The 27,390-nt window shown below is 47.9% G+C and overlaps 1 protein-coding gene across 2 annotated transcripts in view; it reads left to right on the plus strand.

Annotated features, from left to right (window-relative positions):
- POLR3A (RNA polymerase III subunit A) overlaps window positions 1–9,141 on the plus strand; it is a 51,551-nt gene extending 42,410 nt beyond the window's left edge. For both annotated transcript variants that reach the window (XM_067710397.1, XM_067710398.1), the window contains 7 exons: window positions 234–327; window positions 522–614; window positions 1,258–1,422; window positions 1,925–2,089; window positions 2,266–2,397; window positions 3,994–4,126; window positions 5,999–9,141. In XM_067710397.1, coding sequence (XP_067566498.1) covers window positions 234–327; window positions 522–614; window positions 1,258–1,422; window positions 1,925–2,089; window positions 2,266–2,397; window positions 3,994–4,126; window positions 5,999–6,147 — 931 coding nt within the window. In that variant the 3' untranslated portion in view covers window positions 6,148–9,141. The remainder of the gene's footprint in view (window positions 1–233; window positions 328–521; window positions 615–1,257; window positions 1,423–1,924; window positions 2,090–2,265; window positions 2,398–3,993; window positions 4,127–5,998) is intronic.
- The last annotated feature ends 18,249 nt before the right edge of the window (window positions 9,142–27,390 follow it).

Raw genomic sequence — 27,390 nt, forward strand, 5'->3', positions numbered from 1 at the left:
TTCGCTTGGCCAGGAAGAATGTTCTGAAAGTCACTCAGTGACTGATCGATTGGGCTGCCTCATGAGCACGTGTATGTGAAGCCCTCAGTGGCGTGCCTGACTCCAGTAAACGCTCAGTAAATTGCGGTTGCTGTTAACATTACAACTGCAAGTGGTACCCGGGCTTAACAAAGCGGTATTCTTCAAACAGCCTCATTCCTTGTGCTGTCATCATTTGCCCTTACTTCCCATAGCACTCCAATCATCACAGCACAGCTGGACAAGGACGACGATGCAGATTACGCTCGCCTCGTGAAAGGGAGAATTGAGAAAACCCTCTTGGGAGAGGTAAGAAGAAATCCCTCTTAATAATAAGAAAACTAAACCAGCAGCGTCGCCAGTAAGCGTAAGAACCACTTGTAGTGGATTTACTAGTCAGTGTGTCCACACTGCTCTGTATCCTTAAAAAAATAGAGTGAGCCTTGTATGCTCTGAGGGAAGGGAAAGTGACTGATGAACATTCTGATCTTTTGACACCACAGATTTCGGAGTATATTGAAGAAGTGTTTCTTCCTGACGATTGCTTTATTCTCGTCAAGCTCTCCCTGGAACGGATCAGACTTCTGAGGCTGGAAGTGAGTCACGTAATTAAATGCGTGGAGGAAGTCATCCTCTTTTAGCCCCAAGATAGGCGCTGATAAACTAGGTCAAGAGCTATGCAAGGCACAGGAAACCCTGCAGAGGCTTTCACTCAGTGTCTGTTCTGTGAGTCTGTTGTACCTTCATGTTTTCTCTCTACGCCTGACCCCAGCACAGACATTGCCACCCAGGGACACACAGGAAATTAGTGGAGGTTTTGTGCAGGCCATAATACCCATTTGCTGTGATAACAGCATTACAGCATCTGGAAGGACTGTAGTGCCAGCAGTGTCTTACTCACCTGTGGGCCCCCAGCACAGTACCTTGCTGGCTCAGAGATGTTTTTGGATGAGTGGATTGACCTGGCTTAATTATCGTTGGTGTTTATGTACAGGTAGCAATGGCAAAAAAAGGGTTGGGGGGTGGGGATCTACTCTTTAACGAATAAGGCAGAGGTATACATTACGGTACATAAATACACAGTATATCTCCAGTATTAAAATATCGTGGTGTGGAGAGAGATGGGGTAAAAATGACTGAAAAGGCTTAGAGGGGCAACGATGTAAAAAGACCAAGAAACACTGGAACCGCAGCCTCCAAACCCTGCTAGTAATGTCCTGGGCGTGCGGTCCCTCGCAGGTGAACGCTGAGACGGTGAGGTATTCCATCTGCATGTCCAAGCTCCGCGTGAAGCCTGGCGACGTGGCCGTGCATGGTGAGGCTGTGGTGTGTGTCACCCCCCGAGAGAACAGCAAGAGCTCCATGTACTACGTGCTGCAGTTTCTGAAAGAGGATCTCCCCAAGGTGAGACACAGGTCACCTCTCCAGGACCGCGTCTGGCCTAATACCTGGAGATGCATAAAGGGAGGGACCGCGCTTACCTCTAACCTGAAGAGTCAGGTGTCAGGAAGCCACAAGGGCGTTGTCACTGCTGAGACTGAGGGTGGCGCCCTGTTTCTTCGTTTCTTTGCTACACCCCTAAGGAGTCAGGCAGGTTCCGGTTTCCTTCTTAGCACTGCCTCACCAACTCTGCCTGTTCGGTTTCTCTTTGTTCTTTCATAAAACTGGTGGTGGAAGGGGGCATGGTCCCCTGAGCTTCTGCTTCCCCCCAACCACTAGAGCAGCACACAGGCACTCCCAAGTTTGGCATGTTGCTGACAATCACCACTGAAAATGAGGTGATCAAGGTCACAAACCCAGGCCATGACGTTCCCAGTTCTGACAGCCACTGTGGTTTCCCAGGCTCCTGGGTGGGTGGGGCCGCAGGCACTGCGGGGTCTGGAGCCTTATCTGTCTGTGAGTCCAGGTGGTGGTGCAGGGCATCCCGGAGGTGTCCCGAGCTGTCATCCACATCGACGAGCAGAGCGGAAAGGAGAAGTACAAGCTCCTGGTGGAGGGTGATAACCTGCGGGCAGTCATGGCCACCCACGGTGTGAAGGGCACCCGAACTACCTCTAACAACACGTATGAGGTACTGCTTACGGCCAGGGGCACCTTGCAGTCGTCCCGTCTCCCTCCTGGCACGCTCCTCCGACCCTGTCGTTTGCTCTTGGTCTGCACTCCCATCTCTGGGGAAGGGCACGGGGTGCCGGGAGCTGCAGGGTAGAGGAGGGCATGGCTGCCTCTGCTCATCCTAGCCCTCCGCAGGTGGAGAAAACCCTGGGCATCGAAGCTGCCCGGACGACTATCATCAACGAAATCCAGTACACGATGGTCAACCATGGCATGAGCATCGACCGGCGGCATGTGATGCTGCTCTCCGACCTCATGACCTACAAGGTTCGTGGGGGCCTGGCAGCCAGGCGTCGCAAACCCAGTTTCGGGAGCACAAAGCTTGTAGGACACATAGCGTGCCCAACTGTGATGACCACCGTTACCCCAAGACAGAAGTACAGTGGTCAGGTTTGGGTGTACTGGTAAAATTCCAGCGTGAAAATTTCAACCTCATGGCAAGAGACAGAGCATGGTTTTTGTCCTTTCTAGAAATTTTATCGTAAAAGAAAACTAGCCATTGCCAAAAGCCCAAGGATTCCATGGCAAACTGAGGTTTATTCCCTGTTAAACCCATTCATCACACTTCTTCTGTAGCCATTTCCAGGTTAAAGAACAAGTTAACATAACCTGAGGGGGGAACTGAGGTTGGTATTTTTGGCCATGCTGGGTCTTCGTTGCTGCGCGCAGCTTTCTCTAGTTGCGGCGAGCGGGGGCTACTCTTCGTTGTGGTGCGCGGACTTCTCATTGCGGTGGCTTCTCTTGTTGGGGAGCACAGGCTCTAGGTGTGCAGGCTTCAGTAGTTGTGGCACGTGGGCTCAGTAGTTGTGGCTCACGGGCTTAGTTGCTCCGCGGCATGTGGGATCTTCCCGGACCAGGGCTTGAACCCATGTCCCCTACATTGGCAAGCGGATTCTTAACCACTGCACCACCAGGGAGGTCCCGAGCATGTCATTTTTATTCTGACTTTTTTCTAACGTTATAAATGTTTTCCATGTTGTTACATAGTTTTATAAATACACTTTTTTAATGATGACATAACATACCTTTAAATGAAAGCATCTAAATTTACATAACTCTTTTTCTACCTTGAGGCTTTTAAATTATTTGAGTTTTGAGTTCTTTGAACCATAAGAAACATCTTCAGAAGTACTCTAACTTTTTTTTTTTTTGCGGTACACTGTTGTGGCCTCTCCTGTTGCGGAGCACAGGCTCCGGACGTGCAGGCTCAGCGGCCATGGCTCACGGGCCCAGCTGCTCTGCGGCATGTGGGATCTTCCCGGACCAGGGCACTAACCCGTGTCCCCTGCGTCGTCAGGCGAACTCTCAACCACTGCGCCACCAGGGAAGCGCAGAAATACTCTAACTTTTAAAAGTTAGATTCTTAATTTTACTTTTCAGGGATTTTTTTTTTTGGCTGCACCATATGGCTTGTGGGATTTTAGTTCCCCGACCAGGGATTGAACCCAGACCCTCAGCAGTGAGAGCGCAGAGTCCTAACCACTGGACCGCCAGGGAATTCCCTACTTTTCAGTTCTTTTATTAATTAATTTTTATTGGAGTATAGTTGATTTACAGTGTTGTGTTAGTTTCTGCTGTACAGCAAAGTGAGTCAGTTATACATACACATATATCCACTCTTGACTTCTCAGTTCTTAATTCTTTGCTCCAGTGGCACCCGGCTGTGAGTGTAGGGATCTGTGTTGTCAGTGGCTGATGGCCTCAGAGGGACACAGGTGGGACACACAGCTGTTAGGATCCTGTTTAAACCTGAGACTGTGACTTGCGGCCCTGCTGATTTTTGCTGCTTCTGTTGAGGGAAGGCGGGGCATGCGTTTTGTAAGTGGCACGAGTACCACTCTGGCTCTCTCTCCCGTGGCGCAGGGTGAAGTCCTGGGCATTACTAGGTTTGGCCTGGCCAAGATGAAGGAGAGCGTGCTGATGCTGGCCTCCTTTGAGAAGACCGCCGACCACCTCTTTGACGCCGCCTACTTCGGGCAGAAGGACTCCGTGTGTGGTAGGTTTGGTGTTCGTAGCAGCCTCCCCAGAGGCCTTTGTGGATGCAGCTTAGACCGTGGCTGGGGCTTCTCAGGAGGTGGAGAAACTGAGCAGGCAGAGCTTTTACCTAAGAATAAAGTCACAGATCATGGAATTGGGACTGACCTATCTTTTATCTCCAGAGCCTGACTGTGGCAGCCTGCATCCCTCACATTTGTAGAAGGCTTCTCTGTCAGTACAGGGAAAGGGTCACCGCTGGGCATGTAGGGATTTTCTAGTCCTCAGAATTACAGTCGGCCACTCCGATCCTGCGCCAGGCACCCGCTGTCCTGACTTCCTGAGCGAGGCAGCCAGCACGCCTGCGCCGGGCACCTTGTATGGCGTCTCAGCACATCAGTGAGGCGCAGGTATCGAACCCTTTCTCGGTGAGAAGACCGAGGGAACTGACTCGCTTGTGGTGAGCGTCTTGCCCTGCACTAGCCTCCTCTCCCACCACACAGCGCCTCTCTGACAGGCCTGGGGGAGAGGGAGCCCGAGGGGCGGCTGTCACAGCAGACCCTTGCCCACTCGGAGTGCCCACTTTGCTCTAGCCTTTCTCGTGCCGCAGCAAGACCCTGTGGCCTGAGGTGGGAGTTGGTGAGGGCCTGGGGCTCCAACAGCGATGCCAGGCCTGGCCTTCGTCCCCGCCGCCAGAGCTCTGCTTCCTAGTGGCCACTTCCCCTCTCACCTCCTTGTGTGGATTGGCCACCCAAGAGGCTGGTCAGGTGGGGCCCCAGTCGGTATACGCCTATTGTTTGCTCCTGAGATTAACTCTTTCTTTCCCAAGGGTCACAGGTTGCAAATAGAGAGAAAGAGAAATTACATAATTCTTTAAGATAATGAAAGGTAAAAGGAAAGAAAAGGGAGCAGAGATTGGGGCCGGAGAAGGGCAAGGCCAAGGCAAAATAAGAGCGAGTCTGCTTGACAGCAGGGCTAAGACCCAGCTCCCCAGCTCTACCACCAGGACGCTGGGCCTGGTCTTTGCTGCTGCCCTGCTGTGGCCCCGCCTGCCGCCCCTTCTCCACCACTGACCCCTCTGGGCACCTAGCGTGGTCACCCTACCCCAACTTTGAAATCTCCTGATCCTTTAAATGTTGTAGCTCAGTGTTGGCCCTTACTACGTGTTGGTTTTTAGTTTGGTTGTTGACCTCTCTGGTGCCCTGATAGCACAAAGCCCAGAACATAGCAGGTACACACTTGCTTATTGTAAAACCAGAAGCCTGACGCAGAGCCCAACATTTAGATCTTAAAAATCTGAAAAGGAGCTCGGAGAATCTGCACTGTCACCTTCCTCCTGTCACTCTGTGAGGGCCCTGCCTTCTGAGTGTCTCTTATTCAGGCTGTGGACTCCGAGGCTGGGGTTCTGTTAAGCCGCCCTGACCCCTGGGCACAGGGAACAAGTCTCTGCTGCTGTCTCCAGGGGGACTGGCATCTGCTTCCTATGATCCCATTTGCTTGTCTCCTGGGCCCTAAGTTAAGGAAGTGCTGGGTGGCAAACTTGGGCTTTCCTGAGCGTCATTCAGTATATCCTTGCTGTCTGAGTGTAGCGCTCATGAAGGTGAGGCCCACACGGTGCCTTTGGCTCAGATGGAGAGACCTCTGCGCCAGCAGTGGGGCTGTGAGTGGGCACTGCCCTTCGCTGGAATTCCCCCAACCCGTCCAGGAGCGCCACGCCACGCCTTCAGCGTCTATAGATGAGGCGTGAAGCGAGCAGCCCGGATTCAATCCGTCGATGTGTAGTGGGGCTGGGACTCCAAGCCCAGTTTCTGACTCCCAAGTCTGTAGTCTCTCTGTCCTGAAAACCTACCCGTGTGTCGAGAAGCCCTCTAACATCCTTTCTGGTTGGTTTCAGGGGTGTCTGAATGCATCATCATGGGGATCCCCATGAACATTGGCACCGGGCTCTTCAAGCTGCTCCACAAGGCTGACAGGGACCCAAGCCCTCCCAGGAGGCCCCTGATCTTCGACACAAACGAATTCCACATCCCCCTTGTCACATAGTCCAGGGAAGAGGGAATCGTTCCTGACCTCGGCTCCTTGTCGTCTGGGAAGGGGCTGGAGGCCAGCAGCTGACTCGTGAGCTTTGTGCTCCCCAGGACCGAGGCCCTGCCATCCCCACCATGCTGGCAGTCAGAGAAGCCCCGGCATCCTAGGAGCAACTCACCCAGTGACCCAGACCACAGCACAGTGCTTGCTGGGGAGAACCGGGATTTGTCTGTTTGTTTGAAACCTAATTAATCTAGGGACAGCTCAGCACCTCCTGCCCACTCCACCTCCCTGCACTTGAGGATCCCCCAGCCCAGAATCTTTGCTCGTTCCCACCTCACCTGTCCCTCTGTCCACTCAGAGAGATGTCCCACCCCGACCGGGAGCCAGGTCTAAGCCCCAGGGCCAGGGCACATTCTCAGTTCTTCCGTTCCCCAGTCATGCTGCAATCTCCAAGTGTGACATACTAATGTAAATATTGTTACTATTATTTATTTGTCCACTTTGAAGAATTTGGAATTTTTATTGTTATTTTAGTTTTCCTTTTGAAACCAAGAAGCTATAGAAACCAAGAAAGCCAGCTTTGAAGCGTCACTGGAAAAACTGGTTAAGCAAATGGGACTGTGTAGGATTTGTAACTGAGCTGAAACTGTCATGAGGCCACGCTGCTCTGAAACATCTTTTGCAGACCTCCCAGCTACCCTCTTTTTGTCTACTTCCGACCCCCATAGTTGGGGCTCAACCTCATGACGAGAGGCAAACCCATCCTTCATGGCCTGGAGACGCCTCGCTGGAGTGCAGGGCCTGCTGAGGTAGGCGCTGTCGTGTACACAGAGATGAAGAGTGAGGCTGGTCCAGACCCACACACCACCTGGGCAGCATCCACACCCTCCTGCGGAAACTGCATGTGTGCCCTGCCACCTGCGGCCGAAGAGCACGCAGCTCAGTTGCAGAGCTGGGGGCCTAGAAAGTGTCCCAGGGGAGTGGCGGGAGCGGGTCCTCCCAGAGGGTGCAAGCAGACACCAGCTCTCGGGGCTGAAATGGTCACCCAGACAGGAAGGGCGAAGGCCTGCACAGGGGTGGGTGCAAGCTAGGGTTGGGGACGCAGCCCAGGTGGCACAGCGGGCTCCTCAAAGAGGAGATCTGTGACAATAGAAAGCACATGTCGGGCTATGAGGAGAGAACCAACGGGGCATCCTGGGAAAACCTATGTTTAACTGCCTGCTTGGGCTTCTGCCAGTGACTGCACTATCACGGGTGGGTTTTTCAAGGCTTATGAGGGGGTTTTGTGCAACATGGGAAAGAAATGTGTGTAGCTTGTCTTCAGAGAGCACAGGGTTTTGCTTCTTCTGGAGACGGTGGTTCTTTGTGCTGAATTTGCTCCTGGGGATTGGCCCAGGGCCACGGAGAAGGAACTGCGGCAGCTGCAGATCTACTCCCTCTGGAGAACGCTCCATGGATCCTGTCCTCCTTCCTTCCCTGCCCAGAGCCAAGTTTTATCGCTCTGGCTCTTCCTTCCCTCCCATGAGGCCTTGGAAAACCAAGGCTGCTTGGTTGGAAGTGAGACAATAGTGAAAAGTGGGGCTTTGACCCTGCTTTCTGGCTCCGTGCACTTGAGAAGGAAGGTCTGCTTCTGAAATGACAGCCTGTTCATCTCCGTGTATCAAGCCACTGGAAGAAACAACAGCACAAACCAAAGAGATGGGCATCTGTTGAGCAAGAAGATGGTTTGGACGATTAAAGAGATGGATGTGGTAAAAGAAAAAGTAGAGGAGAGTCGAAGAATTCAAGCAGTGTAATGTACCTACCTTCTTTGGTCATTCCCTAGTCGACTCCCCAGGTTCTGAGTTAATGCCACTGAGGCACTTAGCGTAACCCTTGGTTCTTGGGTCTGTGTTTGGGATGAGTGCTTTCCCTCCCATACTGACGTGATTTTGAGTTAGGAATTTCTGACCTGAGTGACTTTTCGGCAATGCTCAGGCTTAAATTCTGTTAAAATTAGTTTGATCCCCACGCCCATGAGGTTAACCTACAGACTTCTCTTAGGGTGCCAGTGATGTGAAAAAAGGCCATTTTTCACATTCAGCCCCACCCACACACATCTCTGAACTAAGGTGGCCTGGTTGAAGACGAAGTGTTGAGTCTATTAAAACGCTCAGGGTTGCGCCATGAAGCCTCACCACGGACTCTGCTTCTCTCACCCAACCTGCCAAGAGCCACAGAGCCACACGGCTGGCTTCCTGAAAACTCACCTGGGAAGTAAGCCACAGGCCTGATCAGATCCAGGACTGCTGGAATCCACGTAAGGGCCAGGGAGGGTGGAATTGGGTGGCGGAAGAGAACACCAACGCCCACCTTGCTCTGTTTGACACATACGTGTAGTGGGGGGGGGGGGGCGCCATGGCATCCATGTGCTGCTGTGAGTAATAAAGGCGGTACTGGGACTTCCCTGGCCGTCCAGTGGTTAGGACTGCGCTTTCCATTGCAGGGGGCACGGGTTCCATCCCTGGTCGGGGAACTAAGATCCCGCATGCCACCCGTTGTGGGTGGCCAAAAAAATATTTTTAAATAAAAAAATAAAGGCAGCACCGCCAGGAGCCTCCTCCTGCCTCGGCGAGCACTCCCTGACTCCTGCATGAGACCTGTAATTGCAGTGGCTGCAGGCCCGGGGTCAGGTTCAGGCCAGCACGCGGTTCCGGGAAGGGGCACACCCCCAGTGAGGAGTGAGATACCCTCGTGGTGCTGCCAGCCCTGCTGGGCCCATAGGCAACGCTGACCAGTAAACCCTACTCCAGGTTCCCCACCGTGCATCCCAGGGGTGGGAGTTAAAATTGTCCCTAATGTGACCATCTGCCCTGCCCTGGCCTCGGGCTTTGTGCAAGCGCCGAACTCAAACACCAGGTAGCAGTGTGTTCTCGAGAGTGAGCTCAATAGAAGGTTAGGGTTTTATTCTGGCCTGTTTGGAAGAAATAAGAAAAACACATTTAAATTCCGTCTCATCCATTAACAGACACACGTTTCTGACGGGTGATCTGTCCAGTTCTTGACCCTTTTTCCATCCTACGTACCAGGGGATCGAAATAGCGATTGACTCAGTTACAGTCCCCACCCCATACCCCCCCATTCTCCCCGCTTTGTTCAGGCCTTTGGGGGCGGAAGAGACATTCTGGAGTCTTTCAGAGTCTGTGTCAGAGTTAAATAAATTACAGTGCTGTGTTTCTATTTCAGGGTTTATCCGTTTGTATTCCCATTGATTCATGTCTGATTGAATCTGACACTATGGAATGATTATTTTTCTTGAATTTTTGTTGTCTCTTGGCAGAACTCTCTTTTTCTACCAAAACTCAAAAGAAGAAAACTTGTTATACAAAAAAGTGTAGCAGTTCATCCCTGTGGGTTGTGAAACAGGGTGATTGGGATACATGTGAGCTGTAACTCCCAAGATAATTAATGTTCCCGCCACAAGCCAGCCTCTAGAGGTAAGCAGTGAGCACCCAGCGCCCCCCGCCCACAGTGTAGCTAATTCAAGCCCAGTGGGATGCAGCAAAGTGTCCCCCACACCCGTGGCCTGAAGATGCCACCTGGCCAGGATCAGGTGTCTAGCTTAACTGTTCTTTCATTCATTCGCCTAGTAAAGGCCTCCTGTGTCCACAGTCTTGTCATAGGTACAGCAGTAGACAAAACAGGTAAATCTGATACTAATGCATCTAAAAAGAATTCTTCAGCAGAAGGGGGTGGAGCAAACGATAAAAATGTGTCCAGCACAGGGTAGGGTTAAAGCTGCAAAATTCCATATGACCTAGCAACCCCACTACTGGGCATATATCTAGGGAAAACCATAGTTCAAAATGATATATGCTCCCCAATGTCCATTGCAGCACTATTTACAATAGCCAGGACATGGAAACAACCTAAATGTCCATCAACAGATGAATGGATAAAGAAAATGGGGTGCCCACACACAACGGAATATTACTCAGCCATAAAAATGAACGAAATTGTGCAATTTGCAGAGACGTGGATGGACCTAGAGACTGTCATACAGAGTGAAGTAAGAGAAAAATAGCGTATGTTAATGCATATATGCGGAATCTAGAAAAATGGTAAAGATCTTATTTGCAAAGCAGAAACAGATGTAGAGAAGGGGGTGTGGGATGAATTGGGAGATTGGGATTGACATATATACACTATTGATAACTACGTATAAAATAGATAATTAATGAGAATCTACTGTATAACACAGGGAACTCTACTCAATGCTCTGTGGTGACCTAAATGGGAAGGAAATCCAAAAAAGAGGATATAGATATAGATATATGGCTGATTCACTTTGCTGTACAGCAGAAACTGACACAGCAGTGTAAAGTAACTATACTCCAATTTAAAAAAAAATTTTTTTTTAAATGCAGAATTGAGGGCCTGGCTCCTTTGGGCAGGCTCAGTACATCAGGCCTCACCAGGGCGGAGAATGGTCCCTCTGAGCCAGCCCAGCCCTCAGGTTCCAGCCCTTTCATATAGGCCCTCCATGCCCCATCTGGCCTTCCTTGGGCCTGGATTTTGGAGGGTGTGCCCTGAGCAGAGGATGTGAGCCTGTAGTTACTGGGAAAGGATGCAGCTATCCTTATCCCACCCCCAACATAGAGTTAATAAGTGGATATTATGCTTTTGTTCTGTGCCAGGTGGTGTCCTGAGCCCTCAGAGAAAGTCCCTGCATGCATGGGGTTTACCATCTGATCAGGTTGTCAGGGTCATCTTGTGGTTAAGAACCTGGGTTCAGACTGTCGGAATTCAAATCAAAATTTCCCCTTTTTATCTGGTGGCCTTGGGCTAATGATTTAACCTCTTTGCCTCACTCATTTATAAGATAGGAATGCCATTTATTGGTACCTAACTGATAGGGTCATTGTGAGTTTCAACATGATTATGCATATAAGGTCTTAGTACAGTGCCTGGCACAGAATACATGCTCATTAAGTACGTTTGCAATTATGGTGACTATCACTATTTTTACTGAAAAATGATTTGCGAATTCACAAGTAAAACCCAGTCCTCTGACCCTTTTTAATTCACTCAGATGGAGCTGTCTTTTGCGGCCTTGGAAATAGGGTCTCTCTAGACATAACTCCTGCCTCACTCTCTGCTCAGTCAGATCCCAGGAAGTATTTCACACGAGGGACAAAGAAGGCTAGGGAAGGGAACAGACGTTTGGCAGTCATGTGGCTGAGGGCTTGAACATTTGCATTTAGGCCATGAAGTAAATGTGATCTCATTTGAAGGGTTGTGGGTAGTAAGACCAAAATAACTCAGACTTTTTATACAGAGATGTGGATATTGACATATTTATTTACATAGGTGTATTGTATAACAGGGTGTCCCTCTCTTTAAAAGAGAGGTTGCCATTGAAAAATCATCAGCAAAGAATATATTAAGAAATTGGTAATAATGGCCACCTTTGGGGATAGAAACTGGAAGACTGAAGGGTAGAGGCATGAGGGACTTACTTTCTGCTCCTTTCTACTGTTGTACTTAGGTACTTAAGTACTTAGGTATTGCCTTTTTTATTATTTTTTTTAATCGATATCTGATGGTAAAGGAATCAAGTCATCTCGGAGCAGACTTTGTTCTGGAAAGTGATGAGTGTCCTGTCCTGAAAATAGCTGAGTGATCCCTTCTAGTTATATAAACATAAATCAAGTAGGCACCAGATATTCAGGGAGGAGGACATCGTTATCAGGATAAGTTGACAGAAAAAATCTAAGTTAACACAGCCTTGGGACTTCTCTGGCGGTCTGGTGGTTAAGACTCTGCATTTCCACTGCAGGGGGTCGGGTTCCATCCCTGGTCAGGGAACTGAAATCCCACATGCCGTGAGGCGTGGCCAAAAAAAAAAAAAAAGTTAACACTGCCTTAAATACCTATGATTTTCTTTTCTGACATAAAAAGACCAGAGAGGGCGTTCCAGGATTGATAAAGCAGTTTCACAAAGCTGTGGGGGACCCAGGCCCCTCCCAACCTCCCCTTCCCCAGCCCTAGGATACGGCCCAGCCCTCATTCCTCATGGTCCAAGGTGGCTGCTTGAGCACCAGGCGTTAGAGCCAGAAGAAAGGGGGAAAGAAGCATAGCACTTCCCTTGAAGGAAAGTTCCCAGAAGTTAACTTGGCATTTCTGTTTACATCCCCTCAGCTGGAACTAGACAAACCAAGTTCCCAAGGAGGCTGGGAGATGGTCTTTGGGTTCTGCGTGGCCATGTAGGGGCTTCTGTTAGCAAAAAGCATGGAGAGGAGCAGAAGTGGGCAACAATTGTGTCTGCCTGTGGAGTATCAGGACTTTTTGTTTTTGTTTTTGTTTTTGCTTGACAAAAGTTGGGAAATTTCCCTAAACCCCTCAGAACTGGAATGTTGCTGGGGGGTGCAACCATGGAACCTCTTCCTTTTCAAAAGGGACTGAGACACCACCCCTACCCCCACTGTGCCGGCCCTTCACTCTCCCCTTTCTTTTCCCTTTCTTGCAAATTTTATGCCTGAGTTTTTGTTGTTTAATAATCTGACATTTAAGGGACTTCCCTGGTGGTCCAGTAGCTAAGACTGCACTCCCAATGCAGGGGGCCTAGGTTCGATTCTTGGTCAGGGAACTAGTCCCACATGCCGCAACTAAGAGTTCACATGCCACAACTAAAGATCCTGCACGTGGCAACAAAGATCCTGTGTGCTGCAACTAAGAACCGGGGCAACCAAATAAATAAATATTAAAAAAAAAAATCTGACATTTAAATTAGATCACATTCCTTAGCAGACTGTTCAAAATGTCTCTAGACTGATGGAAAATGTAATGGTCAAGCGTTCATTCAATAAATAACACTGTTTATTGCTCACCTGCTATGCCCTGGCCCCACTACCAGGTGCAGGGTATTGAGTGGTGAACACTTCCATGACTCCTTTCCTTACGGAATTAATGTTGTCACATCACTATCCAGCAGAAATATAATAGAAGCCACATATGTAAGTTAAAATTTTCTAGTATCCACATTTTTTTAATTGTGAACTTAATTTTAATAATCTACATAATTCAACATATCCACAATATTTCAACATGCAATCGATATAAAAATTATGAATGGGGCTTCCCTGGTGGCACAGTGGTTGAGAGTCCGCCTGCCGATGCAGGGGATGTGGGTTCGGGCCCCAGTCCGGGAGGATCCCACATGCCGCGGAGCGGCTGGGCCCGTGAGCCATGGCCGCTGAGCCTGCGTGTCCGGAGCCTGTGCTCCGCAGCGGGAGAGGCCACAACAGTGAGAGGCCTGCGTACTGCAAAAAAAAAAAAAAAAAAAAATGAATGAGGTATTTTACACTCTTCATACTAAGTTTTCAAAATCCAGTGTATGTTTTACTCTTAACAGCACATCTCAAATTTCAAGTTCTCAGAGCCCATATGTGGTTAGGGGATACTGTATTCAGATTGAAAAGCAGTCTGGATGAGACAGTAAACAAATGGACAATTACAAACCGCGCTAAGAATCGAGGAGACAGCTGCAGTGATGGAGAAGGAAGAGGAGGCCTCTGTGAGCAGTGACAAAGCGGATTCCTGAAGGATGAGCAGAGCAAGGGTATGAGCGTTTCCATGCAGAGGGGCCAGTGTGCAGGAAGGCCTGTGGAAGGAGGGAGCCTGGCCCCCCAAGGGCCGCCAGTGGGAGACCAGCCACTTCATCTCCAGGAGCTCTGACCTGGGGTCTGAGCCGAGGCCAGGCCCCAGAGAGTGCCCACGGCCTCCTGTCCCTCCTGAAGCTGCCCACTCAGCTCCTCTACTCACTGTCCGAGGAACTTGCAGTGAATACCTCTTGAGGCTTAAACTCGCCTGAAATCATCTTCTGTTGCCTCTGAACCTGGCCCCAAACCCAAGGCCTATTTTTTTTTTTTTTTTTTTGCCTCACCACACAGCTTATGGGATCTTAGTTCCCCAACCAGGAATTGAACCCGTGCCCTCAGCAGTGAAAGCACAGAGTCCTAATGACTGGACCGCCAGGGAATTGTTCCCAAGGCCTATTTAAAGGTGGATAATCTACGCTCAGAGAGAGGCTAGTGTAGAAGGACTCGTCTCACCGCCTCCTTAGGAAGCTTGTTGGCACAGAGTAACACTTGGTATGCACTCTGTACACTGTGTGCCTTGGACCTGTGCTTCCAAACTTCTCCATTTCCTTGAGGAGGGGAAGCCAGGAGTGAGAAGAATCACGCCACTGCGCCCTCCCGTCTGCACCACCGCTGAAGAACGAGCCGTCACATACCACTTGAGGTTGACATTAGAAATAAAATAAACCGGACTCCCCAGATAGACTCCACCAGTCTCCCAGGTGCTCAAGACAAGTGGTTTTTTCAGCTTTCTGTAAAACAGTACTCAGGGTAGGTATGAATTTGCAGGTTTGCCGATAAATCCATTGGTCCAGCAGAAATACTCCTGGACTCTCCAAGACTCAAGCTGTAGTCCTCACTCTGCCTGACATTAGCAGCACTGCCTTAGGCACGCTGCTTCCTCCTTTTGGTCTCAGTTTCCCAGTCTGTAAAATGGACATTAAACCCTCAGCCATGCCTGTCTGCTTTAATGCATCTTCTGAGGCATCCAGGAAACTGGAAGACTAAACTGTTAGCTGTGCTGCCAGAACACATGGAAGGAGCCGGTCACAACTGATGGAGCCTCCAGTCTTCACCACTTCTTCTCAAACCTCACTCTTAGTCCCTTGGGAGAATTGTCCCAAGACCGCTGTCCCAAGAGCTGGGCCCCAGGAGCCCCAGCCCTTGTGGCGGTGCATGCCACCGCTTATCCTGGCACTCCCTAACCCCTTTCCCTAACCCTGCGCTTAAACCACCGTTTAGCCTACAGAGTTAATTATTTTGCTAATTATATCTCCCCCAGTAGAATGTAAGCTCCAGAAGGACAGGTATTTTTGTTTGTTTTATTTGCTGCTGTAACCCCAATGCTTAGCACAGTACCTGGCATGTAGTAGGTGCTTTAAAAATATTGTGGGTTTTTTGTTGTTTTTTCCGTGCCGCTCAGCATGTGGGATCTTAGTTCCCCAACCAGGGCTAGAACCTGTGCCCCCAGTAGTGGAACTGCAGAGTCCTAACCACTGGACCACCAGGGAATTCCCTAAAAATATTCTTTGAATAAGTGGGGTGGATTCAATCTGAAATTCCCTCTCAGTAGAGTCAGGGAGTGAGGGCCTTGGAGCCCAGCAGGCGTGGACTTGAATCCCTGCTCTGTCACTTTCCAGCTTCCTCGCAGCTGCTCCTCGTCCTGAGCCCCCAGTCCCGTTAAGCATCTCCTGCTTACTGCAGGATCTATTCAGGGACTGCAGGAGCCTGACTGCTGCTTGTCCTTGCACCACTTCCCAAAGGCTCAAGTCCACCTTTGCCGAGGGAGGCCCCCTCGTAGCGCTAGAACCAAGGGCGAGGGGCCCGGACCACCGCCTCCTCCCCTCCTCCCATTTCTGCCTGCAGGCCTGGGCCCCAAGCCTGGCCCCAAACATAAGAGCCGGAGCCAAATGCTTCTAGCATATACCACCGTGGGTGATTTATTTAAGGGTCTCCAAATAATCACTTAAGTGTCACCATGGCAACCAGAAGAGTTGCCATGGAGATTGGAGCAGGAAACGTCCCCATGGAGACCCCTGGGAGACTCTCTAGGAAATCATTACCAGGTGGATGGGGCTTGGGAAAGGGGAGCTGGACAAATAAGGGAGCCCCACAGTTCTGTGTGCTGGCAGGAGAAGGGGGGGTGAAGGGCCAGGGTGGGAAAGACCAGCTTAAAAAGGCAGCAAGTTAATGATCTCCACCGACTCTAAGGGACCCGTGTGGTAAATAACTTCTATTGTATGCACAGAATATATCTGAAAGAAAAGACAGGAAACTAGTAAAAGTGGTGGCTCCCGAGAAGGGGGTGGAGGAGAGAGATTTTTCACTGTATGCTCTTTTGTATATTATTTGAATTTCTTTTATTATAGGTATGTAGATATTAAATATTCCAAAATTAGGGACTTCCCTGGTGGCGCACTGGTTAAGAATCCGCCTGCCAATGCAAGGGACATGGGTTCAAGCCCTCGTCCTGGAAGATCCCACATGCCGCAGAGGAATTAAGCCCGTGCACCACAACTACTGAGCCTGCACTCTAGAGCCCACGAGCCACAATTACTGAGCCCGTGCGCCTAGAGCCCATGCTCCACAACAAAAAGAAGCCACCGCAGTGAGAAGCCCGTGCTTCACAATGAAGAGTAGCCCCCGCTCGCCGCAACTAGAGAGAAAGCCTGCACGCAGCAACAAAGACCCAACACAGCCAAAAATAAATAAATTAATTAACAAAAAATAATGATAAAAGTTTGGTAATGATGTATAATAAAGTTAATCTCAAAAAAAATAAAAGTTCTCATCACAAGAAAGAAAATTGTAATGATGTAAGGTGATGGATGTTAACGAAACTTACTTTAAAAAAAAATTCCAAAATGAAATAAGTTATTTACAGAGCATTTACTATGTTAAATATTTTATATCCTCAAAACAACTCCATAAAGTAGGTATTATCCCCATTACATAGATGGGGAAACTGTGGTTCAGAAAGTGGCCCACAGTCACACAGATCAGCGGGAATCAAACCCAGGGCTCTCCAGCACCCCGAAGCAAGTCTGGATTCTCTGATCTGCCACTGACGTGCTGAGCCCCTTTAGGTAACTGTCACCCCTCTGGACCTCACTTTCCTCACCTATAAAATAGCTTGGCACTTTGGACTGGATGAAGGCAAACGTGATGCTACCTCTGGTATTCTGTGACCACAGCTCTTTAGGAGGATTTCTAAGCGCTCTTATCACAGCCTGTCTCTTCCTTTTCCTCTCCCTCACCCCACTCTCTAATCCCACCCACAGCAGTGGATCTTCAGGGTTCTAAAGGAAACACATAAAGAACTCAGAATGTCAAGCCAGAAGGACTTGGGTTTTTTTTTTTAATTTTTTAAAATTTATTTACTTTTTTTGGCCATGCTACACAGCATGGGGGATCTTAGTTCCCCGACCAGGGACTGAACCCACACCCGCTACAGTGGAAGCGCGGTGTCTTAACCACTGGACCACCAGGGAAATCCCCAGAAGGACTTTTTTTTTTTTTTTTACATCTTTATTGGAGTATAATTGCTTTACATTGGTGTCCCAGAAGGACTTTTGAAGAACCTCTAGATCCTGTCTTAGCAAAGGAGGAGGGTGTGGCTCAAGAGAGGGAAGGCGAGCCACCAGGAAAATGCAAACCCAAACTGAAATCCCTCCGCACACCCATTAAGATGACTGCAGTCAAAAAGACGAAGGGTAACAAGCGTTTGTGAAGCTGAGAAATTGGAACCTTCATACGCTGCTGGTGGGGAAATGGGAAACTTCATACACAGCTGTGTCTTAGCTTGAGCTGCTACAACAAAAACCCACAGGCTGTATGGCTTAGGCAACAGACATTCATTTCTCCCAGTTCTGGACACTGAGAAGTCCTAGATCAAGGTGCTAGCATATTCAGTTCCTCATAAGGGTTGTCATGCTGATTTGCAGACAACCACCTTCTTGCCGAGTCCTCACATGGTGGAGAGAGGAAGCTCTGGTGTCTACTCCTCTTCTTAAAAGGACAGTAATCCCATCATGGGGGCACCACCCTCATGATCTCATCTAAACCTAATTATGTCCCAAAGGCCCCACCTTCTAATATGTTAAGGCTTCGACATATGAATTGTGGGGGGCAGGCAAACATTCAGTCCATAACAAGCCACTTTGGAAAACAAGTCTGGTAGTTGCTCAAAAGGTTAAACATAGGTTTACCACATGACCCAGCAATTCCACACCTAGGTATATCCCCAAGAGAATTCAAAAATATTTTAACACAAAAACTTGTACATGAATGTTCATGGCAGCGTTATCCGTAATAGACAAAAAGTGGAAAGAACCCAGATGTCCATCAGTGGATGAACAGATAAACAAAATGTGACATACTCATAGTGGAGTGTTATTCTGCCACAAAAAGGAATGAAGTACTGACACATGGTACAATGTGGATGATCCTCAAAAACATTACGTGAAAGAAGCCTCTCACAAAGGATCACACACGACCACATATTAAATGATTCTATTTATATGGAATGTCCAGAATAGGGAAATCTATAAAGACAGAAAGTGAATCAGTGGTTGCCTAGGGCTGAGGGGGTAGGAAGGTTGGATGGTGACTGCTAATGGGTATGAGGTTTCTTTTTGGGGTGATGAAAATATTCTAAAATCGATTGCGGTGATAGATGCACAAGTCTGAGTATTCTAAAAGTCACTTCATTGTATACTTTACATGGGTAAATTGTAAGGTGTGTGAATGATATCTCAATAAAGCTGTTTTAAAGAAGAGAGTGAGATGGACTTCCCTGGCAGTCCAGTGGTTAGGACTCGGCGCTTTCACTGCTATGGCCCCGGGTTCAATCCCTGGTCGGGGAACTAAGATCCGGCAAGCTGCGTGGCACAGCTAAATAATAAATTAAAATAAATAAATAAATAAATAGAAGAGAGTGAGAGGGAAATTACTACCCCAAGGTCACACAGCCTTAGTGGCCACTCTAGGATCTGCCTCCTGGCCAGCCTCCTCTCACCCCTTCTGCTCTGTATAAGAGGGGCCAGCAGGGCCTCTAAGGCTGCTTCCGAAATGAGCAGGTGCAAAGTACTGGGGGCTTCATACTGTGCCCTCCTACCCCTGCCCACCAGCCACAGCAGCATTCTTTTTTTTTATTGAAATATAATTGACTTACAATGTATTCGTTTCAGGTGTACAACCTAATGATTCTATATTTTTATACATTATGAAATGATCACAATAAGTCTAATTACCATCTGTCAGCATCAGAGTAGCAGTCTTTAATAAATTGGACAGCCTCAAGATTTCATTTGGAGAAAGAGTTCCACAGCCAAAAGGAATAAAGAGTAAAATTTCAAAACCATCAATGAGAGAAGGTATTAAGGAGGGAAGGCAAAGTGATTAAGACCCTGAGCATCAGCCTTGTAGGAACCATCTCTTCTTATTCTGATGCTTTGACATCATGGGGCCTATGCTGACCCTGAAGAGACTGTGCTTCTCAGGAGTAGCCAATTCCGACAGACAGTAGAGGGCTCTCCAGTGAGTACACCTTCTATGTGCAAACTAGTCAATTCAGAGCCCATACACCAACCATCCTCTTTATCAAGACCTTACAAACTCTCACACTCTAGGTGACTATTTCCCTGTCCTAATCATCCCAGAGCCAGGTATCAGACAACTAGGGGTGGCCCTATGCCCCAGAGCCCACTGAAATTATTCAAACTAGTCAGTCCTATGCCTGTATATTTGTCTCACCTGTGTTTCCTGCAGAAACCACAATAAAGGCTCTTGCCCATGTTCCCTCCGCCATCCTGCCTCCTGACTGACTGACCCTGGTGCTGCCTGGCGTGACCCTGCATGGTGTGGCCCTTCCTCTTGGGAACTGTGAGTAACATACTATCTTTTCTTTCTTTTTTTTTAATTGAGGTTTAACTGACAGATAACATTATATTAGTTTCAGGTGTACAACATAATGATTCAATACTTGTATACAGTCTGCCCTCTGTATCCAAGGGTTCAGCAACCATGGAGTCAACCAACCATGGATCAAAAATATTCACACACAAAAAAATTCCAGAAAGGTCCAAAGAACAGGACTTGAATTTGCTGCACCAGCAATTATTTACATTGCATTTACATTGTATTTACGACTATTTACATGACATTTACATTGTATTAGGTATTATAAGTAATCTACAGATGATTTAAAGTATACGGGAGGGGCTTCCCTGGTGGTCCAGTGGTTGAGAATCTGCCTGCCAATGCAGGGGACACAGGTTCGAGCCTCAGTCCCGGAAGATCCCACATGCCGAGGAGCAACTAAGCCCGTGCACAACTCCTGAGCCTGTGCTCTAGAGCCCGCGAGCCACAACTACTGAGCCATGTGCCACAGCTACTGAAGCCTGCCTGCCTAGAGCCCACGCTCGGCAACAAGAGAAGCCACTGCAATGAGAAGTCTGTGCATGGCAATGGAGAGTAGCCCCCGCTCGCCACAGCTAGAGAAAGCCCGCGCACAGCAACGAAAACGCAACGCAGCCAAATAAATAAATAAATATTTTTTTAATAGATAAATAATAAAGTATACAGGAGGATATGTGTAGGTTATATACAAATGCTATGCCATTTTATATAAGGGACTTGAGCATCCGTGGATTTAGGTATCCTCAGGGGTCCTGGAACCAATCCCCAGGAAATATTGAGGGATGACTGTGTATGCAAAACGATCACCACAATAAGTCTGGTTAACATCTGTCACCATACATAGTTACCAAAAAAAATGTTTTTCTCGTGATGAGGACTATTAAGGTCTACTCCCTTAGCAACTTTTTTTTTTTTTTTTTTGGCCGCGCCACGCAGCTTGTGAGATCTTAATTCCCTGACCAGGGATCAAACCCGAACCCCCGGCAATGGAATCGTGGAGTCCTAACCACTGGACCGCCGGGGAATTCCCTCTTAGCAACTTTTAAGTATGCAATGCAGTATTATGAAGAATAGTCACCGTGCTGTACATGTACTATCTTTTCAATGACAATCGTCTCCTGATCTGCTGGCCTCATCATACCTAAATAAAGTCTACATTTTAAAGCAGGCCTCGTTCTGCTCTAAGCTTGCCTTGGCTCCCTATGACCTCAGGCAAACTCCTTCACCTCCATGCTTCACTTTCCTCATCCATAAACCCGGCTTACCCAGTTACCCACTGTACCTGCCTCAGGGCCCTCATATATAACTGTGTTGTATATATAATTGGCTGTGGTTCGCACAAGGGGGCCATGCTGAAGACCCAAGTGGACACTTCCATCTAGACCCTGCTCTGCTTGCCGATCTATGGATCTGCCAGGAAGAATGAGCATCTAGACCTAATTTGTAAAAAGGCCCAAATGGGTCAGCAGTGGTCCTTCTCCACCTTGCAGGGCTGCCATCAGTACTAAAAGAGGTAAGAGCTGTGAAGCACCTAGCACCTAGTACAGCACCTAGCACTCCAAAAATGGTGTCATTGTGGTCTCTGGAAGGCAGGAGGGGGCTCCTAGGTACTGTGACAACATCAAGGAAGGCGTCCATTCTTTTTTCTTTTAGGGGTGGAGGGCTGTAGGTGTACCTCAAGTTGACTTTATTTAAGTCTCAAAGGAAGATGATCTGAGTTGACACCCAGGCTATGAATTAACAGATATTTGTATGATCACATTCATAGCAGCTTTATTCACAATAGCCAAAAGGTGGAAGGGACCCAAGTGCCCAGTGATGGATGAATGGATAAAGGTGTGGTGTATCTATACAACGGAATACTGCTCATCCATAAAAAGAATGAAATCTTGCCATTTGCAACAACATAGATGGACCCAGCGGGTATTATGCTAAGTGAAATAATTCAAAGAAAGACAAATACTGTATGATTTCACTTACATGTGGAATCTAAAAACAGGGACTTCCTTGGTGGTCCAGTGGTTAAGACTTGGTTCTCCCAATGCAGGGGGCCCGAGTTTGATCCCTGGTCAGGGAACTAGTTCCCGAATGCCGCAACTAAAGATCCGGCATGCTGCAACGAAGATCCCACGTGCTGCACCTAAGACCAGGTGCAGGGAAATAAATAAATAAATATTAAAAAAATAAAAACAGAAACAAATGAACAAATGTAACAAAACAGAAATGGAGTCATAGATACAGAAAACAAATAGGTGGTTGCCAGAGGAGAGGGGGGTTGGGGGAGGAGAGAAAAAGGTGAGGGAAATGAAGAGGTACAAATTTCCAGTTACAAAATAAATGAGTCATGGGTATGAAGTGCACAGTGTAGGGAATACAGTCAATAACAATGTTATAACTTTGTATAGTGACAGAGGACAACTGGACATCATGGTGATCATTTTGAAATGCATGGAAATATGGAATCACTATGTTGTATACCAAGAACTAACATAGTGTTGTAGGTCAATTATGCTTCAAAAACAAACAAACAGGGCTTCCCTGGTGGCGCAGTGGTTGAGAGTCCGACTGCTGATGCAGGGGACGCGGGTTCGTGCCCCAGTCCGGGAAGATCCCACCTGCCGTGGAGCGGCTGGGCCAGTGAGCCATGGCCGCTGAGCCTGCGCGTCCGGAGCCTGTGCTCTGCAACGGGAGAGGCCACAACAGTGAGAGGCCCGCTTACTGCAAAAAACAAACAAACAAACAAACTCATAGAGAAAGAGATCAGACTTGTGGTTTTCAGAGGCAGAGCGTGGGGGAAAGAGAATTGGATGAAGGTGGTCAAAAGTTACAAACTTCCAGTTATAAGATAAATAAGTACTAGGGATGTCATGTACAACATGATAAAGATAATTAACACTGCTGTATGTTATATATGAAAGTTGTTAAGAGTAAATCCTGAGTTCTCATCACAAGGAAAATAATTTCTATTTCTTTAATTTTGTGTCTATATGAGATGATGGACGTTTACTAAACTTACAGAGGAAATCATTTCATCATGTGTGAATCATTTCATCAAGTCAAATCATTATTCTGTACACCTTAAACTTATACAGTGTTGTGTGTCCATTAAATCAATAAAACTGGAGAAAAAAAAGAGAAAGGAAATTCTGACATATGTCTCAACAGGGATGAACATTGAGAACATTATGCTAAGTGAAATAAGCCAGTCGCAATAAGACAAATACTGTATGATTTCTGCTTACAGGATGTACCTAGAGCAGTCAAATTCATAGAGACAGAAAGTACAATTACGGTAGTCAGGGCTTGAGGGGAGTGGGGAATGAGGAATTATTGTCTAATGGATGCAGAGTTTCAGTTTTGCAAGATGAAAGGGTTCTGGAGATCGGCCGCACAAACAACGTCAGTGTATGGAATGCCACTGAACTGTACCCTTAAAGATGGCTAAAATGGTAAATTTATGTTATGTATATTTTATCACAATTTTTTTAAAGGCACAGCCAAGTCGTACTTCCCAACAAATCCATGCACGTGGTAGTGATTACTGTTCCCCATCTTGTCCTATAGCAAAACTGCTCAAGGCAGTGGGAAGTGATCTTTAAAGTGTTTCTCCACTGGTGAGGTCACGACCCTTGTTTAGACTCCCTTGGGATGGTGGGCTAGCACTGTCTGTGACGTGGGTGGGACACTTTGCTCCCCTGCCCACAGCCGCTATAACACTTTTATTTTTGTTTTTCTGTTTTGTTTTGGGTTTTTTTTTTAAGATTTAGTTTTGTTTATTTTGGGCTGTATTGGGTCTTCGTTGCTGCACGTGGGCTTTCTCTAGTTGCGGCAAGCAGGGGCTACTCCACATTGCAGTGCACGGTCTTCCCATTGCGGTGGCTTCTCTTGTCTCGGAGCACAGGCTCTAGGTGCGCGGGCTTCAGTAGTTGTGACGCCTGGGCTTAGTTGCTCCGCAGCATGTGGGATCTTCCCGGACCAGGGATCAAACCCATGTCCCCTGCATTGGCAGGTGGATTCTTATCCACTGCACCACCAGGGAAGTCCCTATTACACTTTAATTACACACACACACACACACACACACACACACACACACACCCTTGTATGTAGGTGCATTTGCTAATAGGACAGGAGAAAACATCTATTTTAATTCGGAGTTCTTTGTCTTCTCCTGAGGCTCAACGTCTTGTTGACCATTTGTTTTCACTTTTCACAAGTTGCCTGTTCTTAACACATGAGATTAACCAGGAGAGCAGGTGGGACCACTTTGTTTCCTAGTCCCATTGGCGTTTCAAACTTCATTGCCCTTGTTTTGATAACTCGCTTTGCCTTAAACCTGAATAAATCAGGTTTATTCATCAGAGTTCCTGGTAACAAGAAATAGAAACCAAATCCTGCTAATGACGTGGAAAAGTTTTGTTTTGTTTTGTTTTTGGAAACATATCAGGCAGCTCACAGAATCATCACGAAGGCTGGAAACCCACAATGAGAAAATTGTGGCAAAGCCCAAGGGCGAATGGCAGCAGAGAGCCAGTTGGGTCTGATTAGGATCCGAGGCACTGTGCCAGTGGGTCTGGTGCTTCCTTAGTCCCTGCTGCCAAAATAAGGAGGGCATGCAGGAGCATGCAGTTGGTCATGACAGCCACCAGGGACCAGGGGACAGGGATAGTGAGGGTCTGTAAGTCCTGCCCTCAGGAATGGGAGGCAAGGAGAAGCCTTCACTCAATGGAGGAAGGGGGGATTTAGATGCTGGGCTGTCCAAAAGGTGATGCCCACCAAGTACTTAACAGGGTACAAAGCATCTTCATGTCCATAAAAATCATGGTCAGTGGTCACCATTTTCTTGAGCTTTGCTATGTAGGGAGCACCCTGCTGAACCTGTTAAATGCTATGTCTGTTAACTCTTGCAATGGTCGTCTGAGGTTGGTATCACTCTCGCTGTTTCATAAATGAAAAAAACAAGTTCTAGGAAAAAACAAAAACAGAAAAAAGAGAAAATGGAGTAGAAGAAATGATCAAATAAATACTTGAAGAAACTTTTCCAAAACTGAGGGACATGCACTTCCAAATTAAAAGGGCCCATTGAGCACCTGACATAATGGATGAAAATAAACGACCCATATCAAGACAAATCGTTATAATTCAGAACATGGAAGACAAAGAGATCTCACCAAAGGGAGAGGGATTAGGTCAGGAATTAAAGTGGCTTGAATGTCTCAACAGAAGCAGTGGAAGTAAGACACTTAAGCAATGCTTTCAAAATTCTGCAGGAATATTACCCACAACTTGGGACTTCCCTGGCGACCCATTGGTTGAAACTCTGCGCTTCTACTGCAGGGGGCACAGGTTTGATCCCTGGTCGGGGAACTAGGATCCCACATGCTGAGTGGCAAGGCCAAAAGAAAAAGAAAAAGAAAGAAAATTACCCACAACTTAAAATTTTATATCCAACCAAACTATCAATCAAGTTTGAAAGTTAAAAAAGAAAAAGTTTATGTCACTTAAATGATCTTTGATCAAAAAAATTTTTTTCATGTACTTTAGAGGCTACTGGAGGATGTGTTTCACCAAAATAAGTTTGTAAACCAAGCAAAAGGCTGAAAACAGGAAAGAGGAATCTGACTCAGGAGAGCGGGTGTAGAGAATCCCCCGGGATGTTGGCGAAGGGAGATTGCCAGATTAAAAACAATACAACAGGCCTAGAGGGCACCCAGCCTAAATCCAGTTAGGTCAGGAAGCTCCAGGAGAGATGGCTTCAAGAAAATGAAATTGGAAGAACATCATCTAAAGGTATTGAGGGGAGATTTCAACAACTGGAAGAGTTTGGCATTGAGTACAAAGAATACTAAGTGAGTTGGGGTGAGGGGGCATGGTTATTAACTCCAGGGAAAATAAAAACTTATGCATGAAAAGAAGAAATCATAGTACATCCCGTAGCTTATAGTGTAAATACATGGGAATAGTGTTTACCTGGAGGTAATAATGTAAACACTGACTGCTGGTCTAACCAAATTATTATATCGTTATATTGGGAGGATGGGGGCCAGGAGGGTGAGTGGGTTTTTGGAGTGGGGAAGACGATAATAAATAGTCCCTGAAACTGAAAAATCGTGAAGTAGTAATAAAACAATATTATCTAGGAAATTATGGCAGATGCCCAAAGAATGAGCCATAAAAATTGAAGGGGGAGGGCTTCCCTGGTGGCGCAGTGGTTGAGAGTCCGCCTGCCGATGCAGGGGACACGGGTTCGTGCCCCAGTCCGGGAAGATCCCACATGCCGCGGAGCGGCTGGGCCCTTGAGCCATGGCCGCTGAGCCTGCGCGTCCGGAGGCTGTGCTCCACAACGGGAGAGGCCACAACAGTGAGAGACCCGCGTACCGCGAAAAAAAAAATGAAATAAAATTGAAAGGGGAGAGCTCTGATGAGGGAGAGTTTTTCATAAATTTTGCACCACTATTTGACTCTTTGAGCTATGTGAATGAATAACTTTAATAAAAATTAAAACTGTGCCCTGATTTCTAACTTAGGATGTACAAGCTGAGGCAGGCAGACACAGGAAGCAATGGTAAAGAGATACAGACGAAGAATCCGGGATCCTAAAAGAAAATTTTAGCTGTAGACAGGGAAGGAAAGAGTACATACAGGTAAAAGGAACAGCAGTACTTCCAGAAACAAGCAGGCTCTGGCTAATATTGTCACCTCTGCAGACTCATCCAGCAAACTGGCACACAGAAGATGACCTTTGAACTTGACCTTCCAGGAGGCAGCCATGTTCTCCAGGGCAGGTAGCATGGGATGGAGGTCCCTGGAACGCAAAGCAGCCATGTCCCCACCCTTTCCTCTGCTCCTCTTCATCCTCTCCTCCTTCCTCCACCAGCCCCTGCTCAGGCCCCTCAGGAATCCTGCCTGGAGGTGAGAACTTTGTGCTCAGACTTGCAGAGATCAAACTGGCTGAAGGGATTAGGGTGCTCCTCAGAGCCAGCAGACAAACCTGGCTTTGCTTTTGCGCCCCACTCCCGCCCCCCACATCCTCTGTCCCCAGTCATGGTCATGTTTGCAGTATCTAGGCAGACAGCTCAGCTGACCCACCTGTGCAGCTTCCCCAGACATTCCTCACCCAGACAGTGGTGCCAGAAGTGAACCTGCAGAGAAAGGGAAGGTATTAGGGTAGAATTAAGGTGAGGAAGTGACTCAGTCCAGCATAAGCCTGCAGGCATCCGGAGAGCTCTCACAAGGCAGTGTGGCCGCTTGCTTCAGCCTTCAAGTCGGCCTGGGAGTGTTGCTGAAATGTGACTCTCCCTGCCCCACTGAGCACTGAGGGTGGGAGGGGAAAGTTGGCTGGGCTCCTGTTCCCTTCCTCCACCCCCAGAGCAGGGGAGGGGGTGGGGTGGGGATGGGCTTGGGGGTCCTTGGATTTTGCATGCTGCATGCCCGCGAGTTTCTTTCTCCTGGACTTGTTTGCTTTATGCAGAGTGGAGCCAGGTTGGAGAGGTGACCCTACGGAGGGGCTGCACCTCCCCCACCCTCAAGGAGCTGCCCACCAAGGGGACCAAGGGTGGGCCTTTGGGGCTTGGTAGGCAGGAACCATCTCCTTGGGGCTCAGAGGAGAGCCCCAGGGAGTGTTCTGTAGAGAGTGCACGTGTCTTGAAGTCAATTCAAATTCAGGTTCCTGACCTTCGTCGAGACACTGGTATACTAGAGACTGTTTCTCCATCAA

This window comes from Pseudorca crassidens, chromosome 16, assembly GCF_039906515.1.
Source record: "Pseudorca crassidens isolate mPseCra1 chromosome 16, mPseCra1.hap1, whole genome shotgun sequence".
Lineage (NCBI taxonomy): Eukaryota > Metazoa > Chordata > Mammalia > Artiodactyla > Delphinidae > Pseudorca > Pseudorca crassidens.